The sequence below is a fragment of the Aspergillus heteromorphus genome, assembly GCF_003184545.1.
Source record: "Aspergillus heteromorphus CBS 117.55 chromosome Unknown BO70scaffold_6, whole genome shotgun sequence".
Classification (NCBI taxonomy): Eukaryota; Fungi; Ascomycota; class Eurotiomycetes; order Eurotiales; family Aspergillaceae; genus Aspergillus; species Aspergillus heteromorphus.
In genome coordinates this window covers 811,573-836,076 of record NW_020290411.1, presented here as the reverse complement: position 1 = coordinate 836,076, position 24,504 = coordinate 811,573, and the positions used below count along the sequence as shown (strand labels likewise).

Genomic DNA, 24,504 nt, shown 5'->3' with positions numbered 1-24,504 from the left:
CTGCTCGTACTCGCAGTTGTTCTTGGAGGTGAGGTGCTACTCCCTGTGTACTCCGTGCTCCGTACCTGGTTAGTATACACTGACAACTTGGGGAAAGGATCTATCTACTCTTATTGTCGCCATGTTTTAGCCAGACAGAGACACCTCTCGATCATGGATGGCTCTGGGCGGGCCCATTTCCCGCGCTCCCTGCTGACTCACCCCGCAATGGTTCGTTCGTTAACGTTCTTAGTGTTCGTTCTACTGGGTTAGACTGGGAGTTAGCAGTAGCAGTAGTACTGTCACTGTTAGCCCGTTGTTGTTAGGGTGTCTAGTGTCAGTGTTAGTTAGTTAGGGTCTCCAGGGGCCTGGGGCTGGGACGGATCTGCCCAGTGTGCCCACTGACTGCCCACTTTCGCCGGTACCTTCGTTCCGAGGGTGGAAGGTCCCCAGGTACATCCACTCTCCCCAGTCGTACTACTACGCCTGATGTATCCTTTCCCACCTCGATGAGATGATGAGGTTTCATTCATTCCCACCGCCCAACTGTCTCGGGTGGGGATTCATTCCACTCTTTCCCTCCTCCCACCACCTCTCTCCCTCTCTCCCCTTGTCACCCACCACCCCAACGATGGATGCTTTGAGGGTTTGGGTCATCCACCCCCGATGGGACAAAGAAATCGGGACCCAGCCTTTGGAAGGTGGTGAAAAGGAGGGAGGGGCAATGGCAGGCTCCAGGGTGTCCAAAGATAGTATCCCTCTTATAACAAAGCACTTTGAAAGGCCAAACCCTGCTTTATCTCACGCGCCTCCCTCCCGCCTGGTTGGCTCGGTCTGAATGGAAATCTCATTGTCAAAGAACGAGGAAGAGAGAAAAAAAAAAGAAAAGAAAAGAGAATTAAAAAAAATTAAAAAGGAAATTACCAGACCAGCAGGGGTCCCTGTCGTCACCAAATAATAGTATCCCAGGATTATTATCACCCTACCAAACCAAACAAAAAAGAAAGAAAGAAAGAAAGAAAGAGTCCATCGCCTCGATTGAAATCATAAAACAAGCCATTTCAAAAATACCCTGCCTCACAGCAAGCAAGCAAGCAGCAGCAGGCACGAGCACCAGCAGCACACAGGCAACACAAGCACGAGGGAAAGTCGCTCGCTCCGCTCGGCCTGGCCTCGTTTACCACCACTACTATAACCTTATACTGGCTTTCTTTCTTACTTTCTTTCACTCCCTCCAAGGGTTTCTCTTTATTCCTATTCTAAAACCCGCTGCTCTATAATTCTACCTAATTCGCACCCACCCACACCCTTCGCCCTCTCTTTCATCCCTCCACTGGCCCTTTTTCTTTCAGTTTCGCACGACCCTCCCTCCCTTCCTCATTCCACTAAGAAGCCCGCCTCTCTGCCCGCGTCCTTAAATGTCTTACGACCGAGTTCTCCCCAGGCCTCCGACCCTTAACCATCATGAACAGCATTTTGCCCGGTCGACTAATCTCCTCGAGCACAAGATCATGAACGACGACGTCTCCTCCAAAGTCGCAGTGATGGCCAAGGTCTCCATGGACCGCCATCATCATTTGGACCATGCTCCGGTGGGAGGGGCGCCTCGCCGGTACCTGAGCGGGCTGCCGCAGGTCCATATGATCAACCAAAGCACGATTGCGTTGAACAAGCTGGCATCCCCGTCTCTTGATGCCCCGAAGCCCTCAAATCTTTTGGCCGTCAAGGCCATTCCCCTTCGTGAGCGCCCGACGTTGTCGGAACGTTCGACGTCATCAAGCCCGGTCAAATCGAATGCTCCCACCCCGAGAGAGTCCGCTACCCAGTTCTGTCTCTGTCAGCCAGATCCTAAGATCCCAAGGCCTCGAAATGGTAAGTCAGCCTGGAGCAAGGTGGACGGTGGTTTCCCTCCGGAGGCCGGTGAATCATGGGCTAACCGAGTGAAACCAGCCTTTATTCTATATCGCCAACATTACCAAGCGGCGGTTGTAGCGCAGAATCCGGGTCTTGCCAACCCCGACATCTCCAAGATCATAGGGGAGCAATGGAGAAAGCTTCCACAGGAGACGAAGGATGAGTGGAAGGCACTTGCGGAGGTAGGTAGATTGCCCCCATATTGGCCTCCGATCGACCCTCTAACCCTCACTAGGAGGAGAAAGCTCGTCATCAGCAACAATATCCCGAGTACAGGTATCAGCCTCGCCGCTATGGCCGCGATGGGAACCTACGAAACGGATCCTCTGGCATCAGCCATAACCCCCCGGGCTCCACTGTTTGCAGTCGATGCGGCGGACGCGTGATGAACCCACCGGTATCACCCGAAACTCCTTTCACTCCCAGATCCTCGACATTCAATGGGGCACCGGCACAGAACGAAGCCGGCACAGCGCAGAGTAACCAGGGTCGAGGCAAAGGCGGCGTTCGTCCCAGCCTCATCAAGGTCAATGTCGACGGAGAGTCATGTCTTCCTCGCCAGCGTGAGTTTGAAGAGAACGGGGGTCGATCTCCCGACAACAAGCGTCGGCGGTTGGGTCATCGCATAGGGTACGGGCCCCATCGCGAGGGCCCCGAGTCTCCATACCCCCCGTCCCCGTACACGCCCCGCCCCAGCGGTCTAGACCTGCGCTTCCAACCGCCGATACGCTCGATCCGCAACGTCAAGGAGTATACTCCGCCGGACCCCAGTTTGAAGCTCCCCCCACTGCAGACGACCATCCATGCCCCGGGGGCCACCACGCCGTTGACTCCCTTCTCCACCGACTCCAGCATCGAGGCGACAGTGATGACCATCCCATTTCTCAATAAAATCAAGGTCCTCGCCAAGATATCGCCTCCACTGACCCCCGCATACCACGATGGGCCGTCACTCCGACGTGGGGCCGTGATTGCGGTGGATGGGCAGGATCCTGTTCTGGTGAAGCAGATGGTCGACTTCCTCAACACCACGCTTCAGAAGGAAGGCAAATATCAGACTCGGGTTTTCGGGGGACCGGAGGTCCGTTCGCGCGAGGGCCAGGGGGATTCCGAGCAGATGGGAGACGCCACGGTCGACTACCTCAACATCATCTCGTCATGGCACCGTATCTCCGATGAGATCGTCAGCTTCGTCAAGCCCTTGCGCGCGTCGTCGGAGGCCAAGTCGGTGGACGAGGAATCCACCCCGGGGTTGTCGCCAAGGACCATCACCCCCAAGACTGCAGACCTGCACATCAACTCGCCAGAACAGTCGAGTGATAACGGCTCCGTCTCGACAGTTTCGATGGGACCAGGCGCTACCGTCCCCGTCGCGCTGGTTCCCCGGTACCAACTGACCACGGCGGACGCATTTGCCTGCTCCGTCCCGATCGGGGATTCGTATGCGCCGCTGGACCATTGGCAGTGGATGGCATCGCTATGGCGTGCGTGCGTGGGGCCAGACATCACCGTGTATATCCGGGAATGCGAGAAAGAAGAATTAGAACGTGTGGGCGGGACCCCCGTGGAGATCCGCCTGCAGGACGCGCGAACGATCGTGTTGCGCAAAACCACGTCGTCTCCCAGCGAATTGGAAGAGAAGTCTCTGAAGAGGGTCGGATTTGAGATCGAGGACTTCCTCACCCAATAAGAAAGTGTACATTGGTGTGGATGTTTCATACTTTTCTCTCTCGCCGTCCGTTTTGGCATTGTTCGTGGAACATATAGGAGTGGCTCTATGTACTTACCTTGTTGGAAGTTATGATTTAATTTTCGTCGGCGTTGGTGGCAAGAAGTTCTGCGCTTTCTGGCTTTGGATTTGGGCTAGTGGTTGTTGTGTTTTGCGGTCGCTCTTATTATTTTTGTTCATGCAAGCAAGCAAAGCCCACGACTGACTCCATCTTTGGATAGCAAATACTACTATTACATATTATATATATTTTCTAACTAAACTGCAACCGGCTTCCCGCCCCTTCTCATTGTGAATAAATGTTGTGTTAGGAATAATCAAAACCACCCACGTTTTTTTTTTTTTTTGATTCCGAATTTACCTAGCACAGCATAGATACCCATGTAACACACATCTGCCTGGCTGCATTCACCTTCCTGTTCTAATCCCTCCTGATCTGTCATTGTGACACCGGAACTCTCTGCCTGAGGCATGAGCCCGAATGAGCCAGCCAATATAACCCGAACAGGAAAAGCGGCGGTCGATAGGCGGTGACCAATCTCCGCCAATCACCTGTCCTCGATGGTGGCATCTGATGGGGCCGCGTTCTTTTCTTATCGTATCGGGAGAGACTCAATGCAAGCAACTAACTACTAAACACTACCATCTCCCTTCCCTCTCTCTTTTCAATCTCAATTGATGCATCACCTGCAGGGACTGGTCCGGGTGTGTTCCACATTGTGTCGCGCTATACCTGACTGCACTTCTTCACTGATGATATCATAACCACCTCACTATGAATGGTTAACTGGTTGGTTGCCTGCTGGTATTCTGTCGTTTTCGTGGCGCAACCAAGAGGCCGTGAAGCAACAACAGCATCATATTATATTCAATAATATGTTGGTCACTGGGGATGACGGCTGTCCTGGTGCTGTGTCATCTTTGGGTCGGGCTTGTGAGGTAGGTAGGCAGGCAGACTGGCTTTTCTTTTCTTTCTTTTTTTTTTCTTTAACTGTTTCTTGTGCTTGATTGTTTGGGAGTTTGTGTTTGCGCTCTTGTCTTGTCTTGTCTTTTTTTTTTTTTTTTTTTTTGTTGCAAGTGCGCGCGCAGAGCTTTGAAGTGATCAGTTTATGGAGTTATGTTCTCATTATATTATTCTTGTTCTTATTCTTATTCTTTGTTTGCAGGCATCGGCTTCAGAAACACGCTGTGACGCGACCATGAAGGACAGTGACGCTGTGATTGTATCTTCGAGCGATCCTTATCCTGGCGTTGAATCCACCACCACCACTACCACTACCACTGTCACCATGACGGCGGATTCAACCCCCACACCTCCGTCGCCCCAGCTCAAACAGACATCCACAATCAAGAAGTCTCCGATAGACAGCATACAGGTGGAAAAGAACGAACTGCTGCAGAAACTCGACATCTGCATCGCCGCTGGTGTCCTAAAAAAGCGCAACCCAGATGCCGGTACCCACTCCGTCGTCGAAGCGGACGACTTCCCATCAGCAGAGATCGCTAGCCTGGAGAAACACCACTGGATCCGGACCGAAACCTTCCCCTATACTGACGATCCATCATGGTGCGGCGTCCGAGTCTATGTTCTCCCCGATGATATCGGGCGCAAGTTCATCCCGCGGTCGAGTACGGCGCTGAGACGCGCGCTCAAGGTCGTCATGACTAGGATTGATAGCTCGGCGGAGGCGTGGATGGGGAAGGGTTGTCTGGATCAGATTCAGAGGGGTACGGGGGGGTTGGCGAGCGGGCCGGAGGACGAGTCGCTGTGGTACATTTTCAATACGCTGAGGGATCCGGAGCCATGCGTGGAGAGTATGAGGAATCCGTTTGCGAGACAAGCCATGAAGGAGTTGCTCGATGTGACGGATCCAGGAGATGAAGAGTCCGGGACGGATTATTCGGGCGTGTTGGGCCTCAGAACGTCGCTGTATCCGTATCAGCGTCGGTCGGCGGCTGCGATGGTTCAGCGGGAAGCGCAGCCCGCGCAGATGCTGGATCCGCGGTTGCAGGCGTTCAAGAGCCCGAAGGGTCAGGAGTACTATTATGACAGGGAGGAAGGGAGTATTTTTCGGGAGAAGAAAATGTACTCCGAGGCTTGCGGAGGTAGGTTCTCTGCCCCTGCTGACGGCGTGGTGAATGGTCTTTTCTAACCTGGATAGGTATTCTTGCGGAAACCATGGGCTGTGGCAAGACTCTTATCTGTTTGGCTGTCATTCTAGCGACGCGTGGTCATTTCCCTGAGATCCCCTTAGAGTATCAAGAGATGAAGAATCCTGTCCGTCGAACGACTGGAAGTCTCGTTGAGATGGCGGCGACCGCAGCAGGCCGGCTCTCCCTACCGTGGAAAGCTTACTTCGATCCATTGAGCCGTCATGGTGCGTCTGAATACGACAGGAAATATACACGATGTACGGATGCGTGTGAGAGACACCGTGGCGAATATACTATACCTCCACCGCCAGCAAGACATAGAGGTCGAAGTGGCGTGGCGTATCCCAGGCCGCCGCATCAGAAGCTTCGTCTTTGCTCGGGGACGTTGATCATTGCGCCGCCTAATCTGGTCAGTCACTGGCAGAGTGAAATCGCCACTCACACGGACGGTCTCAAGGTGCTCGTGTTGCGGACTAGTTCTGATCTAACTCCTTCCCCGGATGACCTGTTACAATACGACATTGTTCTGTTTTCGAGGATACGGTTCGAGAGAGAGGCGGGCGAAGTGGTCCATAACAGGCGGGCCTTGACCACACCTGAAGACTCTCCCCTGACAAAGGTCCATTGGCTCCGGATCATTGTCGACGAAGGCCACAATGTCGCTGGTACCGGCCATCGGACGAACATGGTTCATATTATAGACCAACTGCACGTCGAGCGCCGGTGGATCGTATCGGGAACCCCATCCAGCGGTCTGTATGGAGTTGAGGTTAGTTTGGCTTCGCAGGAGACTCAGACAAGCGACACAGACTTCGCAGAAGCCACAACGGCCGCGCTTCGCGGTAGAAAGAAGACGGGCAGCACTCTAGACGCTGAGCTCAAAGATCTCGACAAGCTACGATACATCGTGATCGACTTCCTGAATCTGAAGCCATGGTCGAATTCTCGAGCCAATGACCCCGCCAACTGGACCAAATACATCAAGCCTGTTGGCAATGATGGCAGACGCCGAAAGGCACAGTCTCTCCGAGCCACTTTGCAGGGGCTGGTTGTGCGGCACCGTCTGGAGGTTATCAGTAATGAGAAGCCTCTTCCCCCGCTCCGCAACAAAGTCGTGTATCTCGAGCCTACATTTTACGATAAACTGAGTCTGAATCTGTTTATATTTATCCTTGCGGTCAATGCAATTACTTCAGAGCGCAAAGACCAAGATTACATGTTCAATCCTCGCAATCGGAGGCATCTTAGTCTCGTGATTAACAACCTTCGCCAGGCGGGATTCTGGTGGGCTGGCTCGGACGGGGATATCTCGCATACGGTGGATGTCGCCTCGAACTATATGAAGCAGCACCTGGACACAATGACCGAGGATGACAAAGCAACCTTGCGCGAAGGCATCCAGATCGCAGAGAAGGCTCTGGAGTCTGGAAGTTGGCATGCCTTTAAGAGGATGCACGAGCTTGGAGTGTTCGTCCAGGGCTTTCCTTCGTACGCCAGGAGCATGTGGGCTGTTGATTCCTCGATGCTAGACCACGAGCCTCTTCTCCTCGGCATCACTCAGGCCCGTCATGCACAGAAATTCGTCACAAAACATCTAAACGCGTACGACCCAGCAGAGGGCCTAGCTGGCGCAGGGATTAAGACGCGTCGCGAGCTGTCAGGGCGAGAAGGGGACAACACAGCACCCAAAAAGACCACCCCAGACAAACCCGCTACAACCAACTCGCCGAAGAAGGCATACTCCAAGGGACTTTTCAAAACCCTACCGGCCGATTCACCTCTTGCACAGACCAAAGTGGTCGCCACCGCATCCGCCAAGCTGACCTACCTCCTCGACCAAGTGTCGGAACTGCACAAAACCGAGAAGATCATCATATTCTACGACAACAACAACGCCGCATATTGGATCGCGGAAGGCCTCGAGCTCCTTGGCGTCGACTTCCGCATCTATGCAAACACCCTGAAACCGAACATCCGAGCCGAATACCTCGCTCTATTGCGGGACTCCGAAGAGGTGCGCGTCCTCCTGATGGACCTGCGCCAGGCATCTCACGGTCTGCACATCGCCAACGCCTCGCGCGTCTTCATCGTCAACCCTATATGGCAGCCCAACGTCGAAAGCCAAGCCATCAAACGAGCCCATCGGATCGGTCAGACGCGGCCCGTGCACGTCGAGACTCTCGTCCTCAAGGACACCCTCGAAGACAAGATGCTGCGGCGCAGGAAAGCGATGTCCGACAGCGAGATCCAGCACGCGGAACGGGACCTCCTCGATGACAGCACCATGAGCACCATCATCCAGAACGAGCGCTTCATCCCGATGCCCGAAGACGAGCACTCCGCTCGCATCGCATACCTGAATCACCCATCCGGCTTCTTCGACCGCCACAAACTGGCCATCCCCGACGACGAGGAGGGAAATACCAACCCACCGCCGCCACCACGACGCTCAACGCCGCGCAAGCCCAAACGCCCTGTCCCCCTGGATTTAGGCGAGAGCACGGACGAGCCGGATCTCATCACGCCCAAGCGACGCAAGACGTCCATGTCTCCGGGGTTGAGCTTTCTCACACCAGAGGGTATCCTGATGACGCCTCCACGGGCCTGGAGCCGGTCTCCTCCCCGGGCTTCGCCGCTGCCGATGATGCGTCCTTCCTTGTTCGACTCCACCACTGCACATGACGGAGGAGGGAACGCGTCGGGAATGAAGAGAGTCTCCCCTTTTAGGGGCTCGATCTAGACATGAGGAACTTGTATCACCGCTCAATGTACCCCATTGCTATGTACCTATTATCAATGAGGGATGATGGATAAGGAGAATCAAATTATGTACTAGAAAGATATAGTATGTACTCATAGTCCCGACCAATGAAAAAGCAAAGCAAAGCAAAGCAAAGCAAATCAAGTACTACCACATGCAACCCAGGAACATGAATACGAACACGAACACGAACACAAGCACAAGCACAAGCACCGCACAAGCCGTACCACCCGACCCGACGCCGTAGATCCATGCATTGCGTGCATAGCATGGCCGGCCGATGCAAATAAACTCCGAGTCCGACGATCAGCCATCAGATAAGCCCGCCCCACATGCCCCACCACCACCACCACCATTTACCATTATTTCTCCTCATTCCCCTCCCCCCCCCTCCTCCTCCTCCTTCTTCTTCACCTCATATCATATATATCTACCACCCAATCTACACCACAATCACAATCACAACCCCCCACCCACCCCTCCTTCTCCTTCCCCCGGTCCAAAATGCCAGACCCAACAACAAAAGCAACCCCCAAATCCAAACCCCAATCCAAAACAACCATAATCGGCATCTCCGGCCCCTCCTCCAGCGGCAAAACCACCCTCGCGCGTCTCCTCCAAACCATCTTTTCGCATCTCAACCCCTCCTTACTGAGGACATTCATCGTCCACGAAGATGACTTTTATCACTCGGATGATAAGTAACGTCCCTCCGCCCCATCCCAGCTCAACTCAACTCAACCCACACTCCCAATAATAACCACAAAAAAAAAAAAAAAACAAAACCCATTAACGATGAACCAGAATCCCCCTCACAACCCTCCCCACCGACCCCCCCACCACAATCCAAAACTGGGATACGTTGCTGGCGCTGGATATCCCGTTCCTCTCCGCCTCGCTGTCGTATATTCGCGCGCACGGACATCTTCCGCCACGGCTGCGGAGTAAAGAGGATTTGAACGAGGTGGGGGATTCGGGCGTGTCGGATGAGATAATTGGTGAGGTTAGGGAGGGGGTGAGGGGGGTTTTGTTTGGGTTGGAGGGGCAGGGGCGGGGAGAGGGAGAGGGAGAGGGACAAGTGTTAGGTCAGGAAGAACAAGAACAAGAACAAGAACAAGGACAAGGAGACGAGGAAGAAGAAAAAGAAAAACCCCAACACACAATCGTCTTCCTCGAAGGCTTCCTCCTATTCGCACCCCCCCGCGAAGAAGACCAGAACCACACCCACGGCCTACGCACCGTGCACGACCAAATGGACGCCCGACTATTCCTCCCCGCGCGGTACGAGAACGTCAAGGCCCGGAGGGAGAGTCGCAGTGGGTATGTGACGATTGGGGCGGCGCCGTCGGTGGATTCAGGAGACAAAGACAAACAACAGGAACAGGAACAGGAGAAAGAAGAGCGGAAGGGAACGGAGGAGGTGGATCTGGATCTGGATCTGGAAGCGGAGGATGATCGGCCACCGCAGAATTTCTGGACGGACCCCCCGGGCTACGTGGATGATATTGTGTGGCCGAATTATGTGCAGGATCATGCGTGGCTGTTGTTGCCGGAGGAGGAGGGTGTCTCGCAGACGGTCTTTGGCAGTGCGGATACGCAGGAGTTGGTGAGACTCGTGGGTCAGGGCGTTAAGCTGAGGACAGATGCCGGTGTTACTGTTGCTCCTGGGCAGGGAGGCACGCCGATGGCGGATATTTTGAAGTGGGCGGTCGAGGAGGTCTTGAAGCATATAGAAGGGATAGAGTGGCAACGAGGGTATAGAAACTAGAGTCTCATGATTCGTTTTCTACTCCATTATCTGTGCTCTACCTGGATGCAGTGTTCTTATTCCTACCCGTCTGTTTCCCAGAATTGCTGTCTTACTAGCTGACCGGCATTCTTACGCCGCTTAGCGATACACCCCGTCGTGGTCGTTACCAACAGGCCCTCGCCATCCAAGCCAGTAATCGACCCTGTCTCGGAAGCCCAGGGGTTGCTTCGCACGCGGTGCATCGACGTTAGGTACTTCCTCTGCCACTGGCCACTCAGGTCCAAAGTCTGCTGTAGTGGATGTGGGCTCAACACCAATAATCGACTCCCGTTCGTTTGAATCTGCAGAAGCGGCAAAGAACTCCTGAGTAGGCTCAAGGACGACTTCGACTTCACTACCCCGTATTTCAGCCAATTGCCCGGTGTAACTGGGCCAAGGCGCCATCCCACTCTGAATCATACGCGGGACGTCCGCCCCTTGGAAGATGACAGTAAATGTTGCTTTGTGTGGCCAAGTCACAGTGGTGAGTGAAGCATTACTCGCCCAGATCATCGAGTAAACCCAGGTCATTAAGTAAATGAAGCAGGCCAGCCCGGACATCATCGCCAGTGCGAGACGCCCCCATTCCTGACCGTCATTAGTCGGCAGACTTTCACTCAACGCCTCATGGTCAGTTGCGAGCGGAACAGAACCTTCAAGACCAGCCGTAGCACCCTCAGTAATGATTTCGTTCTTGGGCTCTTTTTCGTCTCTTGAGATCCTTTCTTCAATAGTGCAAGGAGATCGCTCGGATTTACATTCGAAATCTCCAAGCGGATGTCGAAGTTGGGACTTATTATGCTCCCAGGTACGAGACTGCGCTGGATAGACCTTTGGAAGCCATCCAGTTGCCTGGTGGAAGGGAAGCTTCACCATCCAGCTCAGGCAGAACAAGTCCAGGTTCTTTGGGGGGCAAACAATCTGAATGTTGCAAGAACCAATGGGGGTATCCTCATTCGCGTCGAGAGATATTCTATGTAGAGTAGCATCCTCAGAATCAGCCGCATTGAGCTCATATAGGAAAGAGTGCTCTGGCGCCCCATCGACGATAAGGGATACACGACATTTTTCGGCCCAGAAGCAACGGTTGTAAAGCCTGATCGAGCAAACCATGTCGTATTTCACCCAAAGCATTCCTGTACCAGGGATCGCCATATGATTGAACCTGACTTCTTGGTTCAGCGTGAAGTCTTTGACATCGCCGTAGAAACTCTTGCTGCACCTGCGAATTGGAAGCCGAAGTTCTGCTGTGTGACCGAATTCGGCAAAGAAACAGTTCTCCACGATCTTGTGTCGCCGAAGCTGTGTCGTACGGAACTCGAGACCGCAGCTTTCCGGGATGCGGAAAAGCAGGAACCCGCTCTCGGCAATGTCCATTTGGGGAAGCCCTCGTATCACCAATTCATTCCACTCCTTCGGCTTGTCTTGTCGCAAGTAGACAGATATGGTGACGACCAGCTTGTACAGGGCCGATTGAATATTTGAAGGGCATTTCACTGACAAGATCCCCTGGGAGAGTTTGAATCGAGGCTCGGAGAATTTTTGGGAGTGGGTTGACTGATTGCTCAAACATGTGGAAGTCTCTTGCCTGCAAGCGAATCCCACTGGTGTACTTGGTGGTATGGTGATCTTTAGGCGCTGCCTTGGGGTACCAAGACTTGCAGCCAGGATGTTTTCGCCAGTGGTAGTCTTCTTCTTGGGGTTGCTAGTGTCGAGACCGACATGTGAGCGACTGGAAGTGCTGCCCAAATTACTCGTCGAGAGCATAGGCACCGACTCTGCCGCAGGGGAGTGCTCATGTATGCGGTTTGATGGTTTGGGAGTAACCTCGTCCGCATGCTCGGGAGATGGTGTACTCTCAGAGGTTGGTTGGATGCCAGTAGCCGGGTTGCGAGGCGTCATAGCCACTGGTAGGTCGCAGGTAGGCTCAGGAAATACTGGGTCCCCAGCAGCGCGTAACTCTCCATCACTGATGCTCAACTGCGGTGTTGATGATGTGAGAACAGCATCTGAACCACCAGACGGCGTAGTGGTAACAACATCAGCTTCCCCAACGTCTGTTCCAGCTTTCACTTTGACAGGGGATGTGACGACGACATATGTATGGCTGGAAAGACTATCACTATCCCTGGAAGTCAAATCTGAAACCACCTCCTTTGGTGATTGCTCTGACCGAGTCACAGGCTTCGGGATCAAGCCAAGCATACTCGGATTATTGGTCAAAAGTGTAGATATCACCGACGGGGCTTTACTAGATCCTTTCAAGATCGTCCGTGGCTCAGAAGTACATTCAGGGTTGGTGGGGGCTGCGTCGCTGAACGGATCGAGCTCCTGCTCCTTCTTGTTTGGTTTCTCATGATCTGAACCACACTCGGAATCCGTCAGGCAAGCGGCTGCGGCACTTCGCTTCCCAAGACTCTGCAGATTCATCCACGTCTTATATTTGGAAGAGTGAATATGTAAGCCCGGTGTGAATGGCGAGTGCAGGCTAGAGGGTGGAATCGAGTGCTCGGATCGACCCTCCGGGCTGGATTGAGCTGCGGGTAACGCGTCATGGGTTGCGGCAGAGATTCCAGTATCCGCGACAGTGGATCCATGGGAGCTGCCAACAGCATTCATAGGAGATATCAAATCGGGGTCACCGGATGCTGAAGGCGAGAAAGCAAACAGAGGGCTGTGGGGGGAAGTTGAGTCCCAGTGATTGCCTTGACTCGATTCACTGGACTCGCTCCGGACTAGATGGGTATTCACAAGAGACACGCTTGGAGACTTGAGACTAAGAAGCTGTAGCCGAGAGTTTGGTACACACATGGCCTATAGGAGGCAAGAAACTCTCAATCAGCGGCAGCTCCAAGGCAGCTACATAAGACGACGATTTCACTTACCACCATAGATATCTTGAGGTGCACGGGCTCCTTGGGGTCACCACTCCAGGCCCCTTGGATCTCCAGACGGGAGACATCCGGGGACGGCTGGGGCAGAGAGGCCGGGCCATCTTCACCTGGACACGTCGCCGTGGCCATTTTCCGGGGCAAGTGACTGACTGGCTGTGGCGGTGAGCTACCCAAGATAGGATCGAAAACGAGAACACCGATTAAGAGACCAACAGGAAGCAGGTTAGATCGAATGGGAAATATGGGGAAGAATGAGGCAAGTGAGGTGAGGTGAGGTGAAAGCGAAGACACGGGCGGGGGGAGGAAGGAGCGAAGAACTAGGGAAGAACGAAAGCAAGCAGCGAGCGGCGGAGCAATTAGACCACCCGCCTCGCAGTCAAATTCTGGTGGTTCAAGTGAATAATATTATATGTACAGTGAAGGCAATCCGTCCATCCGTCGTCCATCTGTCGTCCCTCATTGCTGATCCCAAACCCTGAAACCATAGAAATAACAAAGAAGGAAGTAAAAAGGGGAAAAAAAAAAAAAAGAAGAAAAAAAAGAATAGCAATCGAATCCCTGTAGTATGGTGACCCATTTTTGAAAAAGTTCCCCAGGCGCCATGTATCCCCAGAGCCACCCGATTCTTGTTCCCAATATAAAGTAAAACACCCGTCCGATGTCTATCCGAGCAAAAAGCAAAAGACCCAAAAAGCACCCCGTGAACAAAGCCGCACAGAAAACCCAGAAACATGCAATCGAAACAGTTGGGAGACACACGCGGAAGCCCCTCAGCGAGGCGTCCCATTGGCAGAACCCGGATGATCGTAAGCCGACTGGCCGGGCACAGAGCCATATCGATCCGCGTCGTTCGATCCAAGGGGCTGAGAGGGGAGAATAGGCGTTGCCGCCTGAGAGGACTGGTCAAAGTAGCCCCGAGCCGCCGCACTGGTGGTGCCCTGTTGAAAATTCCGATTGCGTTGCAAAGGAGGAAGGATTGTAGAACCGGTTTGATACTGCTGTGAACGAGAATAGCCTTGCGGCATCATGGCCCCCGTTGAATCCGGTGTCTATCCAGAGAAATATACGGTTCTTAGCTTCTCGTCCTCAACGACGGGTGGTAGGCGGATTCCATACAGGAGTACCAGGCGGGTTGACCATTCCCAGGGACTGCATCGTGGCCTGCTGTTGTTGGCTGGATCGGCCGTGCGCCCCAGGGTCCTGCATCTGTGGTACCTGCGTGGATGAAGGGAGCCCGTACTGCATCTGCTGGAGATTGTGAGCAGGCCGCTGAGAAACATAATCCGCCCCGGAAGACAGCGGTTGTGGAGACGCGGAGGCCTCCGGATAGCCGCTGCTCAAAGGCGTCGATACGGGTTGACGAACCGCATAGTCTGGGACAGCTGCGTGTCCTGTGGGATACCCTTGCATCATGGGGGTCGCGTAGCCTTGGGGTTGATTGTAGAGGGCCGTTTGCGGGTAGGCATCCATCTGGCGCATTCCCCGTTCTGGATCATACATGCTCCTGGTCCCCATGTCGAGCGAGGCCATTCGTTGTCGCTTGGCCGGGTTTGCTTGCCCATAATACGATGCATAGTCTCGGCTTGTCGCTGTCGGATATCCACTGAATGCATTCCCGGGCATCTGAATTGACGAGCGATCAGGGGAGCGCGGAATCGGCTGCGGCGGAAACTCCTCGGGCCGAGGAACCGGTCGTTTTCTATCCCAACGGTCAGTCAAAAATTGGTCCTGGGTGTAATCGAATTGCACTGCTTCAGGCGTCCGCTTCTGTCTCACTGACATCAATGTTCGTGGCTCCTTCCGGATTCTCAGTTTCACGCCTTGGTCCGCAAACGATCTGGACAGGAATGTCGACTCGGCCATTCCCGGGAAGCTCTTCGGAGGATAGACTGCATCTAATCAGACATTGCACTCGGAGGGCAACGGATTTCAACGTAGGGGAACTCACCAGTAAATCGATCGGTGACTATGGTTTTTAATTGGGTGACCAGGTCCCTTTGATCGCTAGTTAGCCCTGACTCAGCACAGTCTCGACTTCCGCGGCCAACTAGCCCCCGGGGACAGAAGAGGGTAAGGAAACCTTACTTGCGCATTTCAAAGAGGGTAAACTTGAGTCGAAACTCGCCCTCGATTTTCACAGACAGGTCTCCCCACACAAAGAAGCCCCCATCTAAGCCAGCCAGGTCAGTCAGTGGAGCTCAACGGCGTCGCGTCCCTTTTTTAACGTACCGGAATTGTCCACGTCTTTCAATCGATGGAGCGAAGACACCAAGGTGCCCGTTAGAGCCGTTGACGGCGAGATAGGAACGGGGTTGTCATCCGAGGCATCGTAGAGACTGCAGCACATGAAATAGTAGGGACTCTGCAGGTAATGCCTGCGAATACCTGTTAGCGGACGAGTTCTGCAGCACACGCTCCCGTCCAGGCACTTCACTTACTGCGAGAGATAAGTCCCGTCATCCTTCACTCGGATCTGTACAATCGGTGGTGGGTCGACCGGCTTGCGCTCTGCAGCGCGGACGTGATCCCCAAGTCAGCCTCAGTTCGTCCATGGGACGCCTGTCCGCGGGACAAACAGGGAATGGAGATAGATCGACATACCTTTCTCCTTCCCACCAGCCACGCGCGCCCGGTTGGGCTGCTGGCGAACGATCAGGTCAAAGTCAGAGCTGGAGGAAGTCATAGTCAGTGGGTGGTCCTGGGATGCCGAGTAAGAGTTGGAAGCCTGTGGTCGAAGGAGCGGCAGGACAAACCTCTGAGAATCGCGGGCAAGGGAAGCATCCGGGTACGCCGGCACACTCATCAAGGCGAGCTCTCGGAGGAAGAAACCGTATAAAAAAAAAAGGGAGCCAAAGGAGCCAAAGGATCCAAGTCGGATATCCGCACGCAAGAGCGTCGCGAACCGTGTATGCAGGGGCGACAACGATCAGGGGAACGAGATAGGTTGAAGAAACAAAGAATGAACCGGCGGGTGCAGGGCAGGGAAAAAGACCTGGGTCTTGGGTCTTTGGAACCTGGCACCGGGAGACTTGTGGTTCACAGAAGCACTAGAAGAAAGAACGGATGATGATGCACCGGGGTGGGGGGTGGGTGGGAAGAGTGAAGAGGAGGATTGGGGTTGGTTAAAGATGGGCACGACGGTATGATTTGACTAAGTTAGTCGGTGCGCCAGAGCGGTAGGTAGCAGCTGGAGCTTTAGACCTTTGGGACCCAACAACCGGGGTGGAGTAAGTGGGCAGAGGGAAGTGGAAATCCAATGGAGGAGCGGAGGGGCGAGAGCTTGCCCGTTGCGGTTGAAAGCAGAGTTGAGTTGAGCTGAGCTGAGCTGAGCTGAGCTGGGGAGAAAGAGAGAGGAGTGGAGGGAGTGGGAAAATGGAGATGAAAATAGAAATGAATAATTAGTGGGTAAGAGTGGTAGCGGTAGTTGGTGGTAGCAAGCCGAGAGGGTAAATGGAAGCAAGTGAAAGTAGTTGGTGGGTGGGTGGGTGGTTGGTGGTTGGTGGTGGTGGTGGTAGTAGATGATGATGGATGTGGTAGTTGGCAGTTGGGTGGTGTAGTAGTTGGTAGAGATGGTGGTAGTGAGTGGTAGATTGGTAGATAGCATGCAGTTTAGCAGCAGCAGCAGCAGCAACAGCCGTCGTCGGTCGAGGCGAACGGGTACGAAAACGGCGCCGAGGAAAGAAGGAAAAAGATGGATGGTGTCGTCAGAATGCAAGCGGCAAGAGCCAGCCGAGCACGGTTCCAGACAAACCTTAACCAGCAAAAAACCACAAGAGTCACTGGCACTCGGGCTGTGGCTGCAGTGGCTTTGGCTTTCTAATGGGGCAGCCCTGGTTGCTGCTGTTGCTTTTAAATGTGAAGGGTGTTCGTCGTCCCTTGAGAGAGAGAGGAGGGGGGCGCTCGTCGTCTTTTTTGGGGGTTGGTGGCCTCTTTTTTTTTTTTTTTTTTTTTTTTTTTTTTTTTTTTTTCCTGTTCTTTTTTTTCTCTCTGCTTCTCTCTCTTTTTCTATTTGATTTCCTTTTGGGTCGTATCTTCTTGGTTGGTCTGTAGGGAGATTTCTCTTTTTGGTCTCTCGTGCTTTCGTTGCTTTCTTCCCTTTCTGCTTGGCTTCTTCTATTTTTCTGTCGAGGGGGAAATATTCCTCGGAAGGAAGAAAAAAAGAAAAGAAAAAAAAAACACTAAGAAAGTCCTCTCTAGAGAACGAAGGGTTTGCTGCTTCCTTCGCGGATGAAACGTCGTCTGGTACCTCTCCAATTTTCCCTCTTCACTGGAAAAATTCCCGAAATCCAATCACTGCTGTCCCCGACCGTGGTGTTGTCTGGTTCATGCAATGGACCCCCCCGGGGTCTAGACGGTACAGGTGCGGGCTGAAGGGGAAAATTATGGAAGAAAAGTCCAGCCAGCAAAGGAACAGGACAATAATAATTCACGCCTCCCCTCCACAGGTGGCCCAAAGTCAAAATAAGGTCGTAGTAGTGCAGAAGGCGGCAACAGCAGTAGCAGCAAGCAAAGCAGCAAGCAGCAAAGCAGCAGAGGCAGCAGAGCAGGTGTGGCGGGATCGAACACCGCCCAGCGATCAGACGGTAGCTGAACGATGGGTCAACAGGTCGCCTCTGGGCTCTGACAGGTCTCTGACGCACACACAGCTCCCGCAAAAATAATAAATGAGGGCCCCTCGGAGGTGTGTCAGGGAATTTGGCAGTCTAGGGTAGAAAAATTTACTGGAATCAGAAGACAACCAGCTGAAAGGTGAACCAGACGAATGGGCTGGTGGAGCTGTACCGGACGAGCAGAGCAACGCCGGCCACTGTTCGGCCGTCGAATGGTGTTCGCTCCCAGTCACGTCGACCACGGTTGGGCAGACGGGCTAAGGTGTGTATCAGCCTTGACGATCCGACAGGAACCGCAGCGACTTGAAGATGATGCGCACATTGGCAACTTCCTGGCCCAAAAGGATAAAAAAAAAAAAAGAGCCAAGCGGCGGAGAGAGGAGGGGAAAAAGCCGGAGGGGGTGTCAACAAAGTCGGATTCGACGGCGGCCACCTGCGCAAGGCTCGAAGTCTACCGTCGTCTGGGCCGGATCGACTGGGCAACTGACGGTTGACGAGTGACGACTGGTCGAGCTAATAATCACGAAATCCACCGCGTCTGCGGCAGGCCACCACTCGTGCTCACTTCCCCGAGCAAACCCCAACCCAGTACCTAGCCCCGAAGCCCACACACGCAACGGTTTGGCCTCGTGCACGCGGAGATGGAGCCCGGCTATGCAAGTGATCAGATCAGACCCGTCTCCGTCTCTAGTACGCGGCGCCACGCAGGGTCTCCAGCTGGAGATCTGGCGCCAATAGTCTGTAGTATAGTGTACTCCGTAGGGGCAGTCAGTCTTTCTATGCTGGTCGGTGCGCGCGCCTAAGTATTCCAGTCCAGGTCCGAGTCAGAGGCAGAGTCTTATCGCAGCACGCGCTGTCGTTACCCAAAGTGGTTCTTGTTAGGTAGAAGCCGGTCGTCTCAGCGGTTTGGTTCGGGCAGTGCGCGACACTTCATCCGTAGATTTTCTTCTCGTCTGCCTCCGCGTCTCTCTCTCTCTCTCTCTCTTGCGCGTCTACTATCCGCCTATCACCGTCGCTCTGGTGCTCTGGCAGAGCCGGCGAGTCAGCATCCACTCGCATAAGCATAGCATCATTCCCCGGAAGAGGAGGGGGAGGGGGTGGCATCACAAGGACAGACACGACGAACCTTTGACTGAGCTCTTATGTCATCCACGGGGTTCCGTGTTTCTAACAAAGAAGAATCCAAGGGAGAGCAGACGGGCAAAAGGAGGGGTCCAAGGGCCCCCCAGGCCCACTCAATATCCTTTGAGCCCTTTGTTAGCCTGGGGAGATCCGTCAATCGATTTGAGTTTCATCAAGCAATTGGAGCCTGTGGTCTTGCAAATACCTTTTTTTTCTCTGAAGTCGCGTGCCCGTGCGTGGTGGCTTTGTCCCTCGTTTGGCGGAGTCTCCTGAGGTTCTGGAGGCGAGAGGGGGGGAGGGGGAAGGCAAGCGATGCGATGCGATGCGAAGCGAAGCGAAGCGATTGTTGAGCCGGTCGAAGTTGATCGAGGACGAAGACGAGACGAAACGAAGACGAAGACGATGTGGTGCGGCCAACCCCGGTCTGTGTCACGAGGGACCATCCCCTGCCTGTCGGAGAGTCTGTGCCTTCGTCGCTTTCCTTTCCCCTCGTCCCAAGGCTACTGCAGCCAATTCCAAATCGGTCCCTCGGGGATTTTTCCCCTCGAAACTTCGTCGGCCCCTCGTACCGATGGCCCTGTACTGTACGACAGCGGGACCGACCTCCCTGGAATTGGAGTCTGCCGATGTCCTCCTGGTCGTTCGTTTCCCAACTTTCCCTTCGCGGTGTCTCCCGGCGACAAGTGACTTGCCCACCACGAACACGCCCCGCACCGAGATCAGACAGATCAACGGAGAGGGAAGACGGACAGGGACGGAAGGAGTGAGGGAGGCACAGAGGCACAGAGAGACAGAGACACAGGCACAGAGGTACAAAGGTACGAGGGCGCTGAAAGAATTATGCACTCGAGCACACACAGCCAAAAAGGAAGGCCAGACGGAGAGGTGGGAGTGGGCCTCTTTTCAACGTGCAGCCGTGGGGAAAGGTCGGGCTCGAAAGCCAGCCTTTTTAGCTGCTGCATCCTATCGACCTAGCTCGATGGATGCGTCACATTGCCTGGCTATCTGACACGCAGGTCGCAGAGGCCGCGTCCCACCCACGCCCATCTCCCTTCTCCATAGTCCATACCGTTGTGCTGGAAGGCGGATTCAATCTCGGGGAACGGAACGCCTCAGCGCTGCAGCAGCAGAACCGGGCCGCCCAGAGATCGGATCGCTGGTCTGATGCGGCGTTGTGGAAAGTATGGTAAGCATGCATGATTCGTTTCTGAAAGAGGGATTGTCAAGCGCGATTGTTCCTCTCACTAGCCTAGGTGAGATTCAGCAATGAAGAGCTAACCTTACTTAAATAGTGTTGACCGTCTGGTTGGACTACGCAGCCTCTCCATGCATAATCTGAGGGTCCCTGATTCACGCTGTGTAAGAGCGCGGCTGAGAATTACGCTTCCTGTCTGTCCCTTCCTTCTTTCGTTCCTTCGTTTTTTTTTTTGGTCTTCCCTCTCTTTCGTCTTTTTTTTTTCTCTCCCTTTCTTTTTCGGGGCGCCGAGGATGTCCCGGCACCATCCCCTCCAGATGCGCTGCATCCTGGGATGCGGTACGGATCCTGGAACTTATTAGGTGGTGGTGGCAGCTGCATCTAGCCGCATCAACTGCGAAGCTACTAGTCCCAGAAGCCCGCAATCGCCATCCTCGCAACCTGCAGAACGCCAAGCACAAGGGGATCATCGATCTCAGTTGGGGAGACTGTGTTCATTGTGTTCAGTACGGTAACAAGATCTTCTTATCTGGCTAAGAGGTCGATGCGACGTCGCTCACAAGTTCGAAAGCTCCCCGAGAGAATTATCGCGTAAAAAAAAGGATCAGCAGGAAGCGAGCGACCGAGGATTGGCAACCCCCATGCAAGGGTGGCATAGGCCAATGCCTAGATTTGTAAGGACATGGGGCAGAAGTCCAAAACGGAGCTTTCAGTTATGGTGTCTGGCAAGCCAGGAACAAACCCCATGCTGGGGAACGCGATGCCAAAAGGACGAGTACAGATAAGGGCAGCTCCCGACGACTGCGGTGGTTTATGGTGACCACCTCATGAGTCAGTCCGGCTCATCTGCTGAGGCCGAAGGATGGTCAAGGAAAACGGAAAAAAGAAGGCGAAGAAAATCAGACGAATGGGAGAACAAATGGGGGAAGACCGGGGATGGGCAGGCTCTGATTCATTTCACCATCTGTATGGGATTGGAGCACACAGTGCACGCGCGCGCACACACAGACAGAGAGACAGACAGACAGACAGACAGACAGGGCCTGATCGCCGCCATAGGGAGACCTGTCAGCAAGTCTCCGGATGCGATGCTACCATGGCGGCTGCTAGTCCAGAAAATTTCCTACATCATCAGGGTACCGATAATGCCACGTTTTGACGGAGCGGTGGTGTACGGAGTAAGTACGAGACCCTCGACTCTGAGGGAAGGATAGCGACAGACCCATTGGGGCCGAGTGAGGGCGATCTGATGGGCGCTGGGATGGGGATGGGGATGGGGATGGGCCAGCCGGAGGCCAGAAGAACCAGATTATTACGGGCAATAGCCATTAGCCACACACCGAACAGGCCCTCGCTGGAAGCCCGCAGGGAGTGGGTTTTAGACCACAGGAAGAACTCCTCCTCCGGATGGGATGGGGATGGGATTGGAACGTCATCTCCAGCAAGAGGCGGTAAAAAAAATCAAGGCCAAATCCTCACTAAGGTTGTCTGACACTTTTTTTTTTTTTTTTTTTTTTTTTTTTTTTTTTAATCAATTTTTCTGCCTTCCCCTTCCCCATTTCCCCTCCTCCGTCTCCTAGTTGTGTCTCAACCCCTCTCTTCTTTCGTCCATTTACATATCCGGTGGGGGGGCGATAGACGGACAAAATGCACGATGAAGTGTTCGGGGGGCTTTAGGCGGTTGCCTTTTCGACCAACTAGCACGGGGCGCGAAACCATTCCTGGGCATTGTTGACAGGCGGACCGCCGAACATCCCCAGGGTGAACCAGACTTTCAACAGCGCCTAGCCTACGCTACAGTTATGCTTATTCTGCCCTTGGGACGGTTCGGTGACCATCTCCCGGAAAGCATTCTCCCCAAACCCCTCCGACTTCTCCGATCCTCAGGGCTTCAAAACCCAGAAATCCCGACCCGTGGGGGTGTGTGTTATTGTGGGTTTTGCCCTCGACCTCTGCAAAGTTCAAAAGCTCGACAGCGAGTGGGTTCGGTTGGGTCCAGACCCTATTTCTGATTAGTGCCCTGGCCCTGAGGGTCGTTCGGCCGGAGTTCAAAGCACCCCTTGGTCCATTTCGATGACGATGCACACGATTCATTAACCTTCGCTAACCGCGAGTAATCCCTAAATCGCGACTCCCCCGACGGCCCGGCTAGACAGTGCCCGAACAGGGGTCCCCGACCTATCGAAGCCCGCGACGAGCCCGGGTCGAATCGATCAGAAAGAAGCAGCCGTAGTTAGGGTGATTTGTAAAGGGGCTAATCGATCGATAGCTAGCACGAAGCACGGAGGGGAGGACGAGGACGAGAGGGGGAAGGGAGCACCGCAGGGGAATTTTTTCGGACGGACTGACACATCAGATGCGCAATCCGAGGGATCAGACCAGCTAAGACGCCTCTCATCCGCTAATTGCTTCGACGATGATGGTCTCCGCGGCACGTCATTATCGGGTGACTGATCATGTCCAGACAGACAGTCAAGCCAGCAGAACAGACTCATGAAACTGGAAGGCGACCCCGTTCGCCGCCAACCCAGCGAAATCTCCTCCTCCCCCGACGACCCGAAATCCACACAATAAGCTATTGTCATGGGGCAGCCACAATTCCAAATTCCTCATCGGCCATGCAGATGAGATCGCGGGCTGCAACACCACAACTAGATTGCCAGAACCATTCATCAGTTCAGAACAATACGGACCAGGATCGCCATTATGCATATCAGACGGACCTCCCAGCCGCATCGCCACATCAGCAATGGACTAAAGTACGGTCCTGGTCCTACTCGGTACACGAGTAGAAGGGTAGATGAGCCACAGCTCCAGTCGGGACGGTCCTATCCATCCGTCATCTCGGCTTCGTGGTCCCACTCAGCACCCCAATGACTTGTTCCGTAACCATCTATCTATTTAATTCTATGCTACAGCCTACTGACCAGGTAGGGGCGACCTGCATCCCGGACATACTCCGGTATAGCCGATGTACGGATACCAACGAGACCCTCGCTACGGAGTATCTACAGTACTAACGACGCCGCTGCTGTACGAAGTAAGTACTTCAGTACTCACTGCCGACTGCAGTCGCAGAAACCGAACAACCGGCCCGGAAAAGGCTTCCTGAGCTTCTGCATTCGACTCCACATGCCAGGTCACATATCCGCCTTACCTACAGTACATTTCATACCGACCGTTCCGAGTCGAGCGATATTCCATCTCCATTCTGCCCGGTACAACTGTATAGTAACAGGCAAGGTAGGTAGGTAGGTAGGTAGGTAGGTAAGTAAGTAAGCTGAACCTAAACCAAAACTGCCCTAAACTCAACGCACCGCATGCACCCAGATCTGAGTTACCAGCGATGGGTTTCCTGGATTCCATCACGCCCCTCCCCTCCCATGCACCCTAAGCACCCGGTCGAACTCTAAGTCGCCGTAGACCTCAACTGACTTCAGCTGCATCGTTGCGACGGGCCTATAGGCGTGCAGAGTCGACTACTTCCGGAGTAGGTATCTACTGTGTACCTAACCAATATGCGGTGTTTGCTTCCGTTTTCATTTTCCCCTTCCTTCCTTCCTTGGTTCCGTCCCTTCGATACGGAGGTTTACTCCGCCTGGACCTATAACTACCGATTATCTCCGTGCTGTTTACCTACATACTTACCTACAGTATGTACGCAGTCACCTTCCCACATACAGCCACGGTCAGTAGGTGAGTCTTCTTCTGTTTCTTTTCCCTTTTTTTTCCCCCTCCCCACCTACCCCGATAGAGATAGAGATAGAGATAGAAAAATAGCCAGATAGAGAAGAAAGCCACCTACTTACCTACCTTACCTTACCTACCTACCTACGGAGTAGCCACCTACCTACTGTAGCATCTCAGAAACATTACCTACAATATCCAATATCTAATATCCAATATCCAATATACCAAACGTCACCTGACACGAGTCACCTGCACAACATAAATCAATTTACCTCCCTCCCTTCCTCCCTTCCTCCCCATCCCATCTAAGTACTAACCTAATTCCGCAGTAGACAGCCAGACAAACAGATACTACGCAGTATCTCTCTCGTTTATGCACGTACATCCATGCACCAAGTACGTACGTAGTACGGAGTACTTGTAGGTAAGTACTGTAGGTAGCTGCATATCATATTCATAGTATCCGACCATGCAAAGGCAGCCACCCTTCCTTCCTTCCTTCCTTCCTTCCATCCATCATTTCCAACCCTCCCTCCCCCCCTACTTCCTGCACCTGCGGTATGTACCATTGTTCGGAGAATGGAAGGGTTTCATCGGGGGGTGTTCTCCGCACTGTACGGAGTACCTAAGGTACGTATCTGGGTGAATATTGTACCGTAAGTTGGGT

The 24,504-nt window shown here is 53.7% G+C and overlaps 5 protein-coding genes across 5 annotated transcripts; 3 read left to right on the top strand and 2 right to left on the bottom strand.

Moving 5' to 3' along the window:
* Positions 1-1,003: 1,003 nt before the first annotated feature.
* Positions 1,004-3,848, top strand: BO70DRAFT_360272 (putative HMG box transcriptional regulator). The gene is made up of 3 exons (XM_025542739.1): positions 1,004-1,851; positions 1,930-2,075; positions 2,129-3,848. The coding sequence occupies exons 1-3, from the start codon at positions 1,398-1,400 to the stop codon at positions 3,581-3,583; spliced, it is 2,055 nt and encodes a 684-aa protein (XP_025401528.1). The 5' UTR covers positions 1,004-1,397; the 3' UTR covers positions 3,584-3,848.
* Positions 3,849-4,911: 1,063 nt separating this feature from the next.
* On the top strand, positions 4,912-8,591 carry BO70DRAFT_378236 (DEAD/DEAH box helicase; the record flags this gene model as incomplete). The annotated part of the gene is made up of 3 exons (XM_025545253.1): positions 4,912-5,728; positions 5,785-6,000; positions 6,088-8,591. The coding sequence occupies 3 exons, from the start codon at positions 4,912-4,914 to the stop codon at positions 8,514-8,516; spliced, it is 3,462 nt and encodes a 1,153-aa protein (XP_025401527.1). The 3' UTR covers positions 8,517-8,591.
* A 424-nt stretch (positions 8,592-9,015) lies between these two features.
* Positions 9,016-10,605, top strand: BO70DRAFT_427558 (ribosylnicotinamide kinase). Its single transcript, XM_025547896.1, has 3 exons — positions 9,016-9,238; positions 9,342-9,535; positions 9,623-10,605. Exons 1-3 carry the CDS (start codon positions 9,042-9,044, stop codon positions 10,303-10,305), a joined length of 1,074 nt encoding a protein of 357 aa, XP_025401526.1. The 5' UTR covers positions 9,016-9,041; the 3' UTR covers positions 10,306-10,605.
* BO70DRAFT_421537 (uncharacterized protein) lies at positions 10,366-13,349 on the bottom strand (the record flags this gene model as incomplete). Its single annotated transcript, XM_025547536.1, has 3 exons — positions 10,366-12,335; positions 12,450-13,140; positions 13,212-13,349. 3 exons carry the CDS (start codon positions 13,347-13,349, stop codon positions 10,426-10,428), a joined length of 2,739 nt encoding a protein of 912 aa, XP_025401525.1. The 3' UTR covers positions 10,366-10,425.
* A 641-nt stretch (positions 13,350-13,990) lies between these two features.
* vosA lies at positions 13,991-16,304 on the bottom strand (the record flags this gene model as incomplete). Its single annotated transcript, XM_025545776.1, has 9 exons — positions 15,974-16,304; positions 15,822-15,889; positions 15,659-15,728; positions 15,450-15,595; positions 15,306-15,390; positions 15,169-15,215; positions 14,586-15,109; positions 14,337-14,465; positions 13,991-14,269 (listed from the first exon to the last, which is right to left on the bottom strand). Exons 1-9 carry the CDS (start codon positions 16,021-16,023, stop codon positions 13,991-13,993), a joined length of 1,398 nt encoding a protein of 465 aa, XP_025401524.1. The 5' UTR covers positions 16,024-16,304.
* Between the last annotated feature and the right edge of the window lie 8,200 nt (positions 16,305-24,504).

Excerpts from the sequence above, each read along its gene's own strand:
- BO70DRAFT_427558 (XM_025547896.1), top strand. The coding sequence starts at position 9,042 with ATGCCAGACCCAACAACAAAAGCAACCCCCAAATCCAAACCCCAATCC. Across the intron at positions 9,239-9,341 it reads TTTTATCACTCGGATGATAA|AATCCCCCTCACAACCCTCC; the intron begins GTAACGTCCCTC and ends ACGATGAACCAG. Across the intron at positions 9,536-9,622 it reads CGTGTCGGATGAGATAATTG|GTCAGGAAGAACAAGAACAA; the intron begins GTGAGGTTAGGG and ends GACAAGTGTTAG.
- BO70DRAFT_360272 (XM_025542739.1), top strand. The coding sequence starts at position 1,398 with ATGTCTTACGACCGAGTTCTCCCCAGGCCTCCGACCCTTAACCATCAT. Across the intron at positions 1,852-1,929 it reads GATCCCAAGGCCTCGAAATG|CCTTTATTCTATATCGCCAA; the intron begins GTAAGTCAGCCT and ends GAGTGAAACCAG. Across the intron at positions 2,076-2,128 it reads AGTGGAAGGCACTTGCGGAG|GAGGAGAAAGCTCGTCATCA; the intron begins GTAGGTAGATTG and ends AACCCTCACTAG.